The sequence below is a fragment of the Nicotiana sylvestris genome, chromosome 2 (genome assembly GCF_000393655.2).
Source record: "Nicotiana sylvestris chromosome 2, ASM39365v2, whole genome shotgun sequence".
Lineage (NCBI taxonomy): Eukaryota > Viridiplantae > Streptophyta > Magnoliopsida > Solanales > Solanaceae > Nicotiana > Nicotiana sylvestris.
In genome coordinates, this window is record NC_091058.1 from 40,436,380 (window position 1) to 40,452,048 (window position 15,669).

A 15,669-nucleotide genomic window follows, 5' to 3' on the forward strand; every position below is an offset into this window, starting at 1 on the left:
GAAAAAATATATAAACAATATAATATAATTTTTTTTACAATTTTTCTACAATTTTAATATAATTTCATAAATATAATATATATTATGTTGTCTTCTTCTTCTTTTTCGAGTTTCAATCTGAAATTCAGCCAAAACCAAGTCTAATCTTCACCAAAATCCCACAAAATTAAGATATAAACTCCAAACCATATTCCCAATTGTTTGCAATAACACCCAATCCAAACAAATAATAATTTTTAAAAACCCAAATTCGAATTCAAAGCTTCAAAGTTTTTTAATGGTTCTCAATGGTGGAATTGCTGCTCTCTTTTCCTTTGCTTTACATTACTGAAATTAGTGATTGAGAGATAGAGAGAGACGTAGAGAGAATTCCCAATTCTTTGCAACAACATCCAATTCAAACAAATAATGTTTTTTGAAAATCCAAATTCGAATTCAAAGCTTTTAATGACTATCAATGGTGTAATTGCTGCTCTCTTGTGTAAGATACGTTAGGAGGGGAATGGGATGTGGAGAGAGAAACGTGGGGGGAGTAAGATAAAGAGAGAGAATCGTGGGGGGAGTGAGAGTGATTGTAAGAATTGATTAATTATCCTTAAATTCTAAAAATGTACATAATTAGTAATTTTGTATATAGGAGATAATTAAAGTAAAACTTAAGTAGGGAGGGTAATATAGTTTCATATAGTGTATAGGAATGTAAAACATTCCATATATTATAACTACTCATATAGTTTCCAGCATTTAAATCCGACTCTACCCATACTTTCCTCCAAGTTTGACAATTGGGCTTGGGCTTGTTCTAGGTTTGGTCTTTAATTAAGAGAATCCCAAGTAAGCAAATTATTTAATTACTTCAACTGTCAAAAACAGTAACAGAAATCAAAGACTGCAAGCAAAAGGAGAAAAATGGTGAAAGCAGTAGTGGGAGAAGAAATACAGCTCAAATTAGCTGAAAATCGGCTTGGCAAATCTCGACTTCCTTCTCAGGTATCCAATTCATGTATAACGGAATTTACATATAAACACTGATGATATTTTTTTAACAGGTAGGGCTTGTAATTGGGAATTTGAGTTCGAAATTAGATCGAGGATTCCTATTTGATTTAATCCCAACGCCGCCAAACGACGACGGTAAACCGGCCTGTTCCATAATCGGCGGCAGCGTAAAAGATGATCGGAAAAAGGCATTGAAAGGGAAGTCGCAGCCTGATTCTTCGGCATTGTTCATTGACCAAGATTGGGTTGCTGAACACGCTCGTCAGGTTCAATTTTTAGCCTTTTTGTTTTTCTCTACTTTCTGTTATGTGTATTTTATGTCTGCTAGATTATGAGACTAGTCTCATAGGGTTTTTGTATAAGATAACTAGTGGCAATGTTGTGTCTTACTATTTTTAGTGAAGAACCTATTTACTAGCTATTGGTTTTGCTTTGCATCTTTCTTCTGGATTTCATGTTGTTCCTATTTTTCTTATGATTTCTGTGGTGATACTAATATTGTCTACTTTTGTCTTTTCGTTCTCTTGAGCCGAGGGTCTTTCGGAAACAACCTCTCTACCCCTTAGGGGTGGTAAAGTCTGCGTACACACTACCTTCCCCAGACCCCACTAGTGAGATTTTACTGGGTTGTTGTTGCAGATTATGAGACATTGATACCAAATTGAGTTATCAGGTGACAAAGCAACAATGGTATTGAGATTGTGTGGTGGAGCACTGGTGCTTCACTCTACAATAGAATAGTAGCAATTCGATGAGAAGAAGAAAAGGGGGAAAGGAAGAGAGAGAAGAGCGAGAAGTTTAGAATAAGGAACCATGTTGTATTATCATAGCATAAGTGTGATATCCAAGTTACAAGATCCTCCTTATACCCTTAGACAGACGAAAATGAAATGCTCAAATAAATGTACTGAAAATACTCTTAACTAACTTTCCCGCCAAAATAAAATTACAACTTTAATTTGAAAAATCCTACTCATTAGCCTAGTTAGCTCTTAGCTGGTCTCCATATCACCCGTTACCTCATTTTGTGTATCAATATACCCCAGATGAACAACACCCTCGTCCTTAAGGGTGAATAACCCATTTTGTGTATCAATATACCCTGGATGAACAACACCCTCGTCCTCAAGGGTGAATAAAGGAAACCTGGTTCTTAAAGCAGAATCAAACTCCCAAGTAGCCTGAGAAGCATCCAAGTTCTTCCATTTAATCAGGCATTGTGCCACTGCCTTGTGACTCTTCTTAATCAACCTCCTTTTCCAACAAAGCTTCTGGAGTTGGACATAAAGAACTAGGCAAATCAAGTACATGAGGGTGCACAATTTCAGTGAGAATATCATAGTAGAACTTCATCTCAAAAATATGAAAAGTAGGGTGAATCTAGACCTCAGGGGGTAACAAAAGTTTGTAAGCAACAACCCCTACTTTTCCACTATAACATCCTCGTCAATCTCCCGATTACCTCGTATTACATACCCATATTATCTCTCTTTGGGGATGACTTGTGTATCAAGCTTCACGTCTACTTCTGCTTCGTGCATCCAAACACTAAACTTGCACTCCGAATATTCTGTTTTCGTCCTACTAAACTTAAACCTTTAGACTCCAGAATCTGTCTCCACATCTCCAGCCTAGCGTTAACCCCACAACGCGTCTCGTCAATCAGTACTATCTCATCTACAAATAACATACACGATGGCACCTCCCCTTGGATGTAGGGGTGTGCATTCGATTTATCGATTCGATTTTGACCCTTATCGATAATTACTTATCGATTATCGATTTGTAAATATGCTTATCGTTATCGTTTCAATAAGGTTTCGATTTCGATTTATCGATTTTTGGGGCTTATCGATTCGGTTATCGATTACATCAATAAGAAAATTTGCTATCTCATTTAATTTTTCTCCTCTGTTTTCTTTTTCGCTTCTCTTCCTTACTTTGATATATAGAATATATATATATATGAACTCAAATTGCAGCATAAATGTCTTGGTTCATGTCACTTAACTTATCAGCAGAGAATGGGCTGTTTTTTCTAACGTTCAGATCAGTAAATATCCATTAAAAGATAGTTGAAAGAAAAAGAAGAAAAAAATGGACGACATAGCACTGGAAAATATAAATGAAAGAGACACGAAAACTTTTTGTTACGAGGACTACACATTGTATTTCCAATAGAGAAAAGCGTTGCTAGCTCTAAATGAGCAAGAGCAACACTGATACACCCTTGTAAATAGAAGGCCAACACAGATTTTGAAGGTTTTTCCCAAACAACATACTCAACAAGGACAAGTTTGACATCAGTTAGTAGAATTACACATTACACAGCATACGAGATTCAGCACCAGCTCTCTAGTAAATCCTATCAGATTGCCAAAGCAGACTCAGATATGTAAGGCAACACAGAACAAAAGATAAAGCCAAAAGATCCACATCTAGATTGATCGCATAGTTTCTACCAAGCTTTAAACCTGAAAGAAATTAAGAACTTTGTAATACATCACATTCTTTTACAAGTATATTATTTAAAATGGAGAACTTACATAGCAGCTAACAAACTCTAGAAAACATCGTCGGTGGAAGCTTCTTTGTCAAGATTAGTAAAATCTAATAAGAATATATATTAACAAGTAAAGCAATTAATATATATTTAACTATCTTAAGCAATACAATGAAATTAATTAAAATATACATACCTTCCTCGAGTGTCTCGAGAAAATCTAAATCTTCCTCAACATTTACAGGAAGCGATTCACTTCGAAGCCAATCTTGAAGGCACACTAGAGTTTCAACCAATTTAGGAGTTAATGAACTCCTAAATTGGTCAAGAATACGCCCTCCGGTACTAAATGCACTTTCAGATGCCACACTTGAAATAGGAATAACAAGCACATCTCGAGCCATCTTAGCAAGAATAGGAAATCTAGGTGAGTTCACCTTCCACCAAGCCAAGATATCAAAGTCCGGTCTTTCATTTTCAGGATCTTCTGCAAGTTACTTTTCCAATTCTGTTTTAGAATCTACACCACCATTTGCAACTTTATGTTTCCTTATTTCATCTAAAAGTTTATCTAAACCAGGAGTTGAAGTTTCCATTGTGCTGAATGAAGAGCTTGGCAAAGAGGTAGAAACTTTACCACCAGTATCTTTTAAAACCGACTTAAGAGACATACTCACTAAACAATAAACTCATATAAGTATGAACCTCTTTTTCAATAATTGTCCCTTCATCTCCAAACATCTTCTTAAGTACAAAACTAACAGTAGTAAACTTGTACCGAGGATCCAAAACACAAGCAATGGAAATCATTTTGTTCATTTTTGTTGGTTCACCCCAATACTTCTCAAATTATTTCCACATACTTGATGCCATCTCACTCAAAAGTACATCTTCAGTTGTTATTAATCGATTTAAGTAAACAACAACTTGACCAATTTCAAGAAAATGGGAATTCGATGTTACATAAAGTGATCCAGACACCTTCAAAGTGAGATTATAAAATATTTCAAGAAATTGTGCAATTCTCTTTACATCATCCCAATCAGTTCTTGTAAGCAAACTTACAGGCTTTCCATCTGAAATAGCATCAAACGTAAGATAACGTGACAAGCCGGTATCACGTTCAGAATATTCTTTAATTGCATGCTCACATTCAATAGCCCTGCTCAACATCAAGTAGGTGGAATTCCACCTTGTAGGAACATCTAAGCATAAAGACTTCTTGACAATATTTTCACTTTCACGACATTCCTAAAACTTCCTCAACCTAGCAGGAGACTGTCTAATGTATCTGACTACACATCTAACACGAGCAATAGAAATACCTGACTCTTTAAACCATCTTTCACAATAAGATTTACAATATGAGCCATGCATCTTATGTGAAGGTGTTGACCATTCATGGAATTGGTTCCCCAATCATCTAATTTGTCAGACAACTTCTCCACGGTCACATCATTTGAACTAGCATTGTCAACTGTGACAGTGAAAATCTTTTGCAAACCCCACTCACGCAAATAATCAATAATACACCTTGCCATATCTTCACCTTTATGACTAGTAATTGGAGAAAAGTTAATAATTCTTTTATGCATAATCCATTCACTATCAATCCAATGGGCTGTGATGCACATATAGTTAATTTTTTGAATAGAAATCCATGTATCAGTGGTAAGACTTACTCTTTGACTTGTTCCTTTAAGAAACTTGATTAATTTATTTTTTTCCACATTAAAAAGAGCAAAACAATCCCATGTAACAGTAATACGGGAAGGAATATGAAAACAAGGTTGTGCCACTTTCATAAAGTTTCTAAAGCCTTCCTTCTCAACAAAACTAAATGGAAGTTCATCAACAATCACCATACGACACAAGGCCATCCTACACTATTCTTGATCAAATTTCCATGGAATAAGATCACCTTTATTACCCCCCGATAATGCTTGATATTGTAATAGTTTTTGATCTTTTTCAACTTTATAAGGATTCTTTGGACATTTATCGACATGACTATTCATTTGTGTCGTACTTTTGCTTTTTGTCACAAAATATTCTTGTCCACAAAATCTACATACATAGTTATTATTTCCTTTAGCATCAACTTTTTCTTCAAAAAAATCCCATGCCCGAGATCGTTTTTTCCTTTGTTTTGTAACTGTCGAGTGAGTAGTTGCAGCAGTAGACTCGGAACCTCTACTTTCATCAACCACTTTATCAATTTTATCATTTTCAGCCATGTGAAGTGAACGAAGAATGTAACTTACAGTCTTAAACGGTTAAAGGAGTTGAATGAAGCAAAGCAAGACGAAGTCAGCACTCCTCGCTCTTCAATCTACATATCAAAATAAAAATAAAAAACTTAACTGAAATTCAAGAAAAAAGGGCATTTATGATGAACTAAAAGAGCTGATTGAACTCTTATAGATACAATATAACCAAACAGAGGATGTGTATAAAAGCATTCATTTCAATTATTCTTAAGTACAAAACTAACGAAACACATACAAACAAGATCTGTGAAATGCAAACAAGAAAAACGTGAAGAACAAAATTCTAAAAACTGAAAGAACCCATTTGGAGAAAGAGAATTACCAGATCTGTGGGAGAAACCGAAAAAGGAGGAATTTTGAGTGAACAATTCTGCTAAAAACGTTGAGGCTTGACTCTTGAGGAACTTCAGCCTTCAGAATCTGGAGAGGACAAAAGCGGCTGAGCGGGTGAAATGAAATAATAGGCTAGGGTAGAGGAAATTATGAAATAATAAGGGTAGAGGAAAGTGGAAATAATAAGTTAGGGTAAAGGAAAAGGGTATTATAGAATAAAGGTTTCGTTGTCTTTTTAGTATATCTTATCGATTTATCGATAAATCGATAACTGGAGAGGACGAAATCGAAATCGATAACTCGATAAGAAAATTTTCGAAATCGAAATCGATAAATCGATATCAATAAATCGATAACAAATAATCGATTCGATTTATCAATAAACCGATTCGAATGCACACCTACTTGGATGTGTCGCGTCAACACATCTATCACCGGGGCAAACAAAAATGGGCTAAGAGCTGATCCCTGATGCAACCTCATTATCACTCGGAAATAATCCGAGTCTCCTCCCACAGTCCTCACCCGAGTCTTAGCTTCGTGGTACATATCCTTAATCACCCTAATGTAAGCTATTGGAACTCCGCTAGCCTCCAAACATCTCATAAAACCTCCCTTGAGACTTTATCGTAGGCTTTTTCTAGGTTAATGAACTCCATATGCAAGTCTTTCTCCCTTTCCCTATACTGCTCCATCAATCTCCACACAAGATGAATAGCTTCCGTAGTCGACCGCCCCAGCATGAATCCGAACCGATTCAGATGCTAAAATATGTTTGTAAGTTCCAAATATAAATTAGTGATTAGTTTTCTAATTGTAGATTTCTGTTTTCTCTTCCTATTCACAAACATATCATTATCTTCTAACAATTAAAAATATAGCTTTGCTGACTTCTTATTATTTAGTGCTGCCCTTTGCTTGACAGAGCGTGCAGGTGTTGAGGTGCATGTAGCGCCTTGGTGCCTACAGTAAAGCGCCTTTCATTTTCTGTGATGTCCTTAAAATTACGCAACAATAATTCTTCTACTGCTGCTACTCTGTATAATGCAAATACCTTCTCTACCCGACAAACTACCATCTGTTTTCTTAATTTTGTAGACTTGTGTATGAATTCTGTTTGTCAGAACATTCAAATAGGTATATCAGATTTAAAAAGTTCCTCCTGCCCTCCTTACCTTAGGATGTTCTGCTAGTGATTTGTCAATTTTTTGTTTCCTGAATCTTTTGGACACTAACTTCAGATTTCATGGAAAAGGCCATCTTAGTGAATCATCGGCATATTATAAATCATGTAAAATCCTCTGTGTAGCTTATGGTTTAATATCTTTATCTTTCAGGTAGGGAGAATGCTATTGGGTGGCATGAAGGTGGTTGGCATCTATGTCTGGACCAATGAGAGCTCATTCAAAAATTCAACCATCACACTTTGTCAGGTTTTGCTATGATAACTTGAAGTTATAGTCATCTTCACCGCTTCGTACTGAGGGTGTATCAGAACTGCAGTATTGTGTTATTTCCTTGAATAGGAGGCTCTTGTGTAGTCTGTCTCCATTGTTTTTTCTTTAACTTCAGTTACCTTCCCGAAAAAATTTGGTGAAACATGAAACTTATAATTTTCGATTTCCCATCACTCGTAATAACTTTTCAATGAAAAATTCTGTCATTATTGGTATTCTTACTCTCTTTCTCGTTTGCTAATGGTATAACTGTAAAGACTGCAAAAGCAGTTTCTGAAGCGGCCCCTCTGTCGGAAGTGGATTGGGACGAGAGATTACTTGTTCACATTGGTTACAGTCCCTTGAGGTAACTTTGTGTAACTATGTGTTGTTATATTCAAGTTGGCCTTATTATTGATTTAGCAGATAACAATGTATTCCAGGTGGACTTGTCGAAATTGCTCGCTGGCTTCAAATATTACGTCGAGTAGTCTACGACCTTGTGACTTTAAAATGGGAAAAGTTCTTAGTACCCTTCAGACATTCAGATGCACATTTAACTTTGATTTAAGGTGAACTTCGTTTGCTACTGGTATTGCTCATTTGTTATATCATTCTTTGATGTATTGGACAGAACACTAGCTCTGATTTCTTAGTGCCACATTTCAGATTAAAAAAGAAGTTCCATCTATCTCAAGCAACTCATTTGTTTCATTTTTGATTGTATGATTGTTGGTTAGTATATTTTTGTTTTGGCATGACCAGGAGGCAAAAAATCCTTCCGCTTTTGCCGTGGGATTGTAGAGAGGTAGGAGAAGTGTCATATTAGTGTCATTGAAGAACATTAGCCAAAATCGCGAGTCAAAAATTTGCTTGTCTCAAATGTTGGGAAACTTTGGTTGTTCAACTGTTGGCTTGTATGGCTGTATGGCATTGGATATATTTTTCTGCACTAGTATGATAGAAGGAAGAAAGAGATTGTTTTTTGAGGGAGGGGGACGGGAGATGAGAAAAAAGAGGAAGGGGGATTTGAATATCATATTAGTTCCATTAAGTGTAACTGCTGCAAATTTAGATCAAGTGGTACGCAATAAAGTGTTCAACGTCTCTTTTGGTTGGTTGCAGCCAATTTATAGTATAACTCTTAGTCTGTTAGGATCATTTTGGTGCAGTAAAGAAGTATGATTAATAAACTACTACCTCCATGTGATGGTGAACTGGAGGTTGCGTCTAGATTAGGTCAAACACTTTCTCTTCTCTGTTTTTGACTTTTTATTGCTTTACACTTGCTTTTCGTTCGATGTATCCCTAAATAATATATCTCCTAGACTAACGTATACCCACCGTGCCAGTGGCAAAAATATTCAGTTTTCTAACTTTCCTAATATTAGGTATGTCAAATATGATATTTTCTGTCAGAATCATGGCTCTTGATGGATAAATCGGAACCATTATTGTGCATTCAAGACACTGTTACCATCCCCTAGTTCATGTTTGCGACAAAAATGGTTCACTTCAAACTTGTGTTACCTTGTTAGTACCGCCATATAACTCAGTGAACTATTTCCCCTGTTCCTACCCTTCTGTTTTTTCCTGAATTATAAAAATCAATTATGTTTGTTAATTCTTTTTAGTGAATTCCTTTAGAGATCTCAGAGAAGTTCAGAAAATTGTGTCACGGTTGAGCAATGTGTTTCCAGGTTGCCCATTTCCGAGGATTTAATTAGCAAAAGATTGGCTGACATTCTTCGTCATGGAATTTCAATTCATGCCAAAGAGCTTAAAAGTGCCAAGGCATTGATTGATGGGAAATTGGTAATGAACTCTGAACTTCTGGTATCAGTCTAGAACAACCAATATCCTTAAACTTGGATGCTAGTTTTCCTCTTCTGCATCCTCAGGTCCACGCCTTATGATTTTACTACCTCCTGGTGTTGCCACTTGTTTTTTTCTTTCTTTCATTTGAATCTAACAGAAAAGACGCACTCTAAATGGTTCTGGTTCTTGAGTAAAATAACATATCAAAGTGGCCTTAAAATATGTGATAGGCTGCTTCTTTAGACTTGATTTGCTTGCTGACCCTCTATCAAAATATGAACCCGATCTCCTTCCCTGGTAACTATGCTGGGCTATATTTCACCTTCTTTTCTTTCATTTCTAGGCAATTGAAGACGAGCAATTTGATTCAGGCGGCTTACATGATGTTGAATTCCTCCTACCTTTCACGGAAGATAAGTATTTGGAAGGTCTGTAAACATTTTCCAATTTACACAATTAGCCTTTCTTTTGAATTTGACTAAATATAAGCTAGTTGCTGTATAAATAATTTCATCTTTCTCTCATTCTTTTCTTTTTATATTTTGTTTTTATGAAGCATGCAGCCAAAAGGAGGTAATAGGTCTTCTAGTCTTCAGTGGCTCTATCTGCTCCTATGCTTACTCAAATTCGAAGGAACTGGTTTCTCAAGCTTTGACTGACATAAAGGTATTCTAACTTTCCATCTGATGGTGTTTGCTTAAGGACTCAATAATTTAGTACATTTCTCTTGGTTATGCATTCGTGGACGTTAGAGATGTTCCAATAGATCTGGTTCCATTTGTTGGCGTCCAAAAAGCCATATTATCAGAGCATATTAGATGGATTACTGGAAGCAGAAAGCTTCTTTTGTGTTTTCTCAAGATCACAGATGCATAGTACAGCTGGTTCTAGATTTAATGTTGATTTTATCTCAAAAGGAGTATTTTACTGTTTGGATTAGTGGTTAATTTGAATTTATCTTACATTTGCTCTGCTTGATGTTAAATCGTGGATCCTGGTTGTCTTCTTGTTTTTTGGTCAGCATTTAACTTCTGGTCTTCTTGGTGCTTAGGAAGACATAATTAAGAGTCTAAGAAGCAGATTGGATATCATGTGTGATGAGGCAGACAGAGAATCAGATTCTAAAGATGACAAAACTGAAGAGAGCAGCAACCAGATATTGAATGGGAGTGCAGTTCTGCAACTTGATTTACAGTTACTGAGGTATAGCACTGTCTAATGGAATCTATTCTCCTCTAAATGTCCAAAATCAACTCTGTGACTTCTTTTCACCATGACATCCTCATCCGTTTGTAAAATTCTCTAGTTCTTTATCTTTTTTCTGGTCTAAGCTTTAGTATTTTATAGAGATTCATTTGACTCTTTATAAACTTTAAATTCAAAATTGAGAACTTGACACTTCCTCTATCATTTTCTTATGTAGAACTACAAAAGTTAATTTTTCATTGGTCATATTTATGACCCTATGACTGAAAAAGATGTGACCTCTTTTTGACCTTATTGGTGGGTCTCATTAGCTGTGTTTATTGTCTCCGAGCAGCGTTCTATCATGTTCTGCTTACACCATATTCATAATCAAAATGTACTCCCTGATGAGGTACAGATAGTTAAGTTATTTTGCTTTGTCGGTGAAAATAACCTTATACTCACAGAAGGAAGATCCATTACGTCAATATACAGGGCCACAGTTTGTTTCGTTACATGTTGAATATGGGATACTCGGGGCATATAGTGACAACTCATTCTCGACAAGTGTTCCTCTGTTTTCAGTGGTGATCACTTTTTTTTTTTCCTAGCATGTGGAAGTGTTATGCGTTTGCCATATATCTTCCTGTATGTATAGTTGGGCCACAATTGAACCTGGTGCAGGAGATCCCCCATCATTAACATTAGTGTGTACTGTAGTTGGTCTGACTTAGATGAATTTAAATGAATTTAAACTGAGAATCATGGTCAGTAGCTTGTCTGTTGTTTCCATACCATAGTGGCGTGATGATCATACCGATGATGATTACAGTCGTTTTTATATTGTTGTAGTTTTCTTTATAGAGTAGCGTGATTATTGTTATTAAAATCTCAGATTAAAAGAATTTCATTTTGCTTATCAGATTTGTAGTTTCTCACACTTTGACCTTCATCTTTTACTGGACGGTAGTCGGTAGCAGTTGGCTTCTTAATGATGCTGAAATGGTTAACTTGATCTTTTAAACAGAAAAGAGTGCAGCCTGTCATTTCCTCGAAGAGTATTTCTACCCTGGCTGGCTGATACATTCCTTTGTGACTATATACAACCGTCTGAATCAGTTGAGGTGAGTTGTGCCCATATTCTTTGGTGAAGCAAGTAATATTTCTCAGCTATAGTTTGTTTTATTGGTCTTATAATGAAACATAAATGACATTTTTCTTTAGTCTTATTGCCTTTTTGCCTTAAAAGCAGAAGAAGTTATGTCTTTGATGTTGAATGTGTTGGAATAGGCACTACTTCAAAGTCCTGTAACTATACTGAAGCTGCAGGCACTTCTTTCTTTGCTTGTTTGCATCTCTAAAACACTATGAGAGCTTGGTGGTAGAATACATGATTCTTGTACAGTTCTTCAGTAGTTGACCGCCTTAAGGAATGTGTTCCTTATGAATTTTTAGGATAAAAATGATTCAACCAATACCTCTCTATATTGGTTGTCGTTAACTGAAGCTTCTTCCTTTATCTCACTGAACCATGAGCACACTTTTGTCGATGTCACTCTTGCTGAGATCTTACTGCAACATTTTGTTGTCTCCCTGTGATAATTGTGTATGGGGCTGTACATTAAAGGTTCAACTGCTAAAGAATTGGATCTCCCTTGGCAACTAAGTTAATTGGTAAATTAATTGTTTGAGCTGTATTTGTTAGATCATTTTTTACCTACCATATTGCTCAATGCCAACTAAACAATGTCATAATTTTGAGATTATAACATACATTCAGCTCTGATGTGCTATAGTTTGACTTAGGTTCTCAAGGATCATTTTGCCGAGCTCATGTCTATAGAGTTCCCGAACGATTCTGCCAAGATCTTGGAGCCTGAAACTGAAGCTCCTGCATTGGTATCTACCACTACAAAATCGTTTAAGGAGGTGTCAATTCCATATTCCTTGCTACCGAAGCCAGACACTTCTCTCTCAAGGCAGAATAGAGCTGGTACGAGCTTGGGAAGTGACCAGAAATCTACGAAACTATCTAGTTTTAGCTTCATGATTGTTGTTTTGGTTCTTGTTATATCAATTGTTCTAGGAGTTGTGCTATTTGTTGCCAGGTCATCCTAGCTAATACTGTGGCTTACAAAAAATTGTGGTGAGAACAAATATCAGTTACTCTCTTCTAATAGTCCTATGTACTCTTGCCATGAATTAAAACGTCTATAAATTTCTTTTCTTTTTTTGGTGGTGGGGGGGGGGTGAGTTTACGCTAATCCAGAAATTATTGTTATACAAAGTTCTGTTTTCATGCCAACAATTTTGATTTTCAGATGTTTAAGATTTTCAACTGAGAAATACAAACTAACACAGATTTTCGACACTCATGGTTGAACTCACATTGGAGAAGTGAAATATTGCAAGGAAAAAGCTATCTTGGGTGAACATACGCCACAAGCCTTCAATCACTTCCATGAATGCCAGAAAGGCAGGCAACCTTCCTGTCTTTTTGTCTCCCGTTATTAATTAATGTGTTGTATAAAATATTACAACAACAATAAATACTTAATGATACTTGTACGACATAGTAGTGCCCTAGAGGAAACCAGACTAGCACTTGCTTGAATAAAATTTCTCAGAAAACTGACACCCCTTGGCCAGCCTAATAACGCTAATTTAAGCACATGAGCATTCACTTTCTTACTTCGAAAGAAACATTCCAAACTAAAATTTTCGGTTACCCGCGATTCAAATCATTTAGGCAATCCATCTGGATGCTCCACACCGGCATCATCGCTTGGGACGTCTGCTCCTCTAGGAATTTTCCCCGGATAATCAGTTGTGAAGAATCGAATCCAATCATACTGTAGATGATGAGGGACATCAGCAATTCCATAAAATGAATATGGACAAATCAACATGTCTTGGAAACACATTCCTTCTATATAGATGTATTGGGAAAAATTGAGTTTACACATTTAAGTGATTGGAAGATGACGTGCCATGACACGTAGATTGGTCAAAACGTTATGATTGGCAAAGAGGCACGAGTTGCAACAGATACGAGCAGAGGCATAAGAGGAAGCACGAGCAGATACTCAAAAGATTCAACGCCCGTACCTATTTAAGTCCAAAAATCAAAGGATTGAATCTGACAGTTCACGGGAGTATAGATACATTATTTATTGAGCCTTAAATACTAAAAACGTTAGAGAATCTATATTAAATGCAATGATTATGTAACGTAACATTTAATGTCTTTAATTGTCCATAATGGCCTTATTATGACAAAGGCAAAATGCATATCCCCAAAATAGCTATAAAAGGGGGAGAGTGGACCAATTGTAAGGGACACGAAAGACTATCTGAATGTACTGATTTACTTGTTTTCTTCTGGTTATATCATTGCTAGTAAAATTACTTTCTTCTATACTTTCTTTGATTATTAGTAACCCAAGTTCTAATAAAATATCGCTTTGACCGAAATCCCACTTTTTGGTTAAACAAATTGGTTCCGTTACCGGGAATCTGATAATCTATCCTCTTTTAGCTTAACTTTCCTTGTTGCATCAACCATGTCGAACAACAATGACAACATTCAAGGAAACCAACAACTTCAGGGAAATCCACAGGGTAATCAAACCCCGGTCCCTTCTCCACGAGGCTCTCCTCGGCGGTCTCGTGAAGGCTCTCTTGATGGATCTCATACGAATGGAAACGCTCAATTTGAAAATATTGAAGCTATCGATGAAGTTTTTGCAGAAACTAATTGCTGCACAGGTCAGTAAAGCTATTGAGCTTTTGCTAGCCAGTTACCTACTGCACCACCCACACCCACTCCAAACAACAACACTTTGGAGAACCCTCGTTCCGGGCTTGTCAACTCAGGTAGCGGTGGAACCCCCAGCGAATCACATGAGGGAGAACCAGGTAACTTAGTCAATTCTGATTTACAAAATTTAGTACTAACATTGCAGAAACAGCTCAAGGAGCAAAGTGACCGCATAGAGCAAATACCCTGGGTGCCGCCCGTAATCAAAGGGATAGATACGGATAAATACACGTAACAACCCTGGAAGCCAAGTGCTGCTCCCCTCCCGATTCCAAAGAAATTCAAAATGCTTGATATTCCAAAATACGATGGAACAACAGACCCACGAGACTACGTGACTGCATTCACAACAGGCGTAAAAGGCAATGACTTGACCAAGAAGGAGATTGAATCAGTATTAGTCAAAAAATTCGGTGAAACACTCTCCAAGGGTGCATTAACATGGTATTCTCTTTTACCCGAAAATTCTATAAATTCTTTTGCTAAGCTTGCAGATTCTTTCATCAAATCACATTCGGGAGCTCAAAAAGTCGAAAAAAGAATGAAAGATATTTTCAAGATCAAGCAAGGGGACTCAGAATTGCTTAGGGAATTCGTGGACAGATTCCAACGTGAAAGAATGAAATTACCACGTGTACCTGATAATTGGGTAGCTATAGCTTTCACAAGTAATTTGAATGAAAAGAGCTCAGAAGCTACGAGGCGACTCAAGGAAAGTCTTTGTGAATTCCCAGCTACAACATGGAATGACGTTTACAACAGGTATAACACGAAGCTAAGGATAGAAGAAGATACTGTTCCACGATTCCAAAAAGAAGAAAAAGTAAGTCCGAGACGGGCGAAAACTGAAAAAGGTACGGTAAAAATAGGTACGAGCCATACATGGGACCTGCGGGAAAAGATTCACGGTCAAAACAAGACAATCAAAGGTATGATCACAGATCAAGAAATAGAGAGCCAGGCTCTTCATCAAGATTTAGAAATGATCGAAACACCCATGAGTCACGAGATGATGATAGAACTTTGAAGGCAAGATTTGGTGGTTACAATTTCAATGTGAGCACTTTCGAGCTCATAGCTGTTTTGAGAATCATGGGTGACAAGGTACGGTGGCCAAAAGAGAGGAGATCGAATCCAAATAGGCGCAACCCTGATCATTGGTGTGAGTTTCATAATGATCATGGGCATAAAACAGCAGACTGTAGATTTTTACGAAGTGAAGTTGATCATTTATTAAAACAAGGATATCTCACCGAGCTATTCAGTGAGAAAGGGAAGCAAGCTTATATGAAGAATAGGCAGGAA

General features: G+C 36.7%; 1 protein-coding gene across 2 annotated transcripts; it reads left to right on the plus strand.

Moving 5' to 3' along the window:
* The first annotated feature begins 842 nt into the window (after positions 1-842).
* Positions 843-12,771, plus strand: LOC104215653 (uncharacterized). 2 transcript variants are annotated; one of them, XM_009765498.2, is made up of 11 exons: positions 843-990; positions 1,050-1,265; positions 7,443-7,538; positions 7,820-7,908; positions 7,985-8,113; positions 9,242-9,356; positions 9,703-9,787; positions 9,916-10,025; positions 10,411-10,562; positions 11,572-11,668; positions 12,341-12,771. In XM_009765498.2, exons 1-11 carry the CDS (start codon positions 910-912, stop codon positions 12,422-12,424), a joined length of 1,254 nt encoding a protein of 417 aa, XP_009763800.1. In that variant the 5' UTR covers positions 843-909; the 3' UTR covers positions 12,425-12,771. The 2 variants fall into 2 exon arrangements, with proteins under 2 accessions (XP_009763800.1, XP_009763799.1); XM_009765497.2 differs by having other exon boundaries at positions 844-990; positions 12,351-12,771.
* The last annotated feature ends 2,898 nt before the right edge of the window (positions 12,772-15,669 follow it).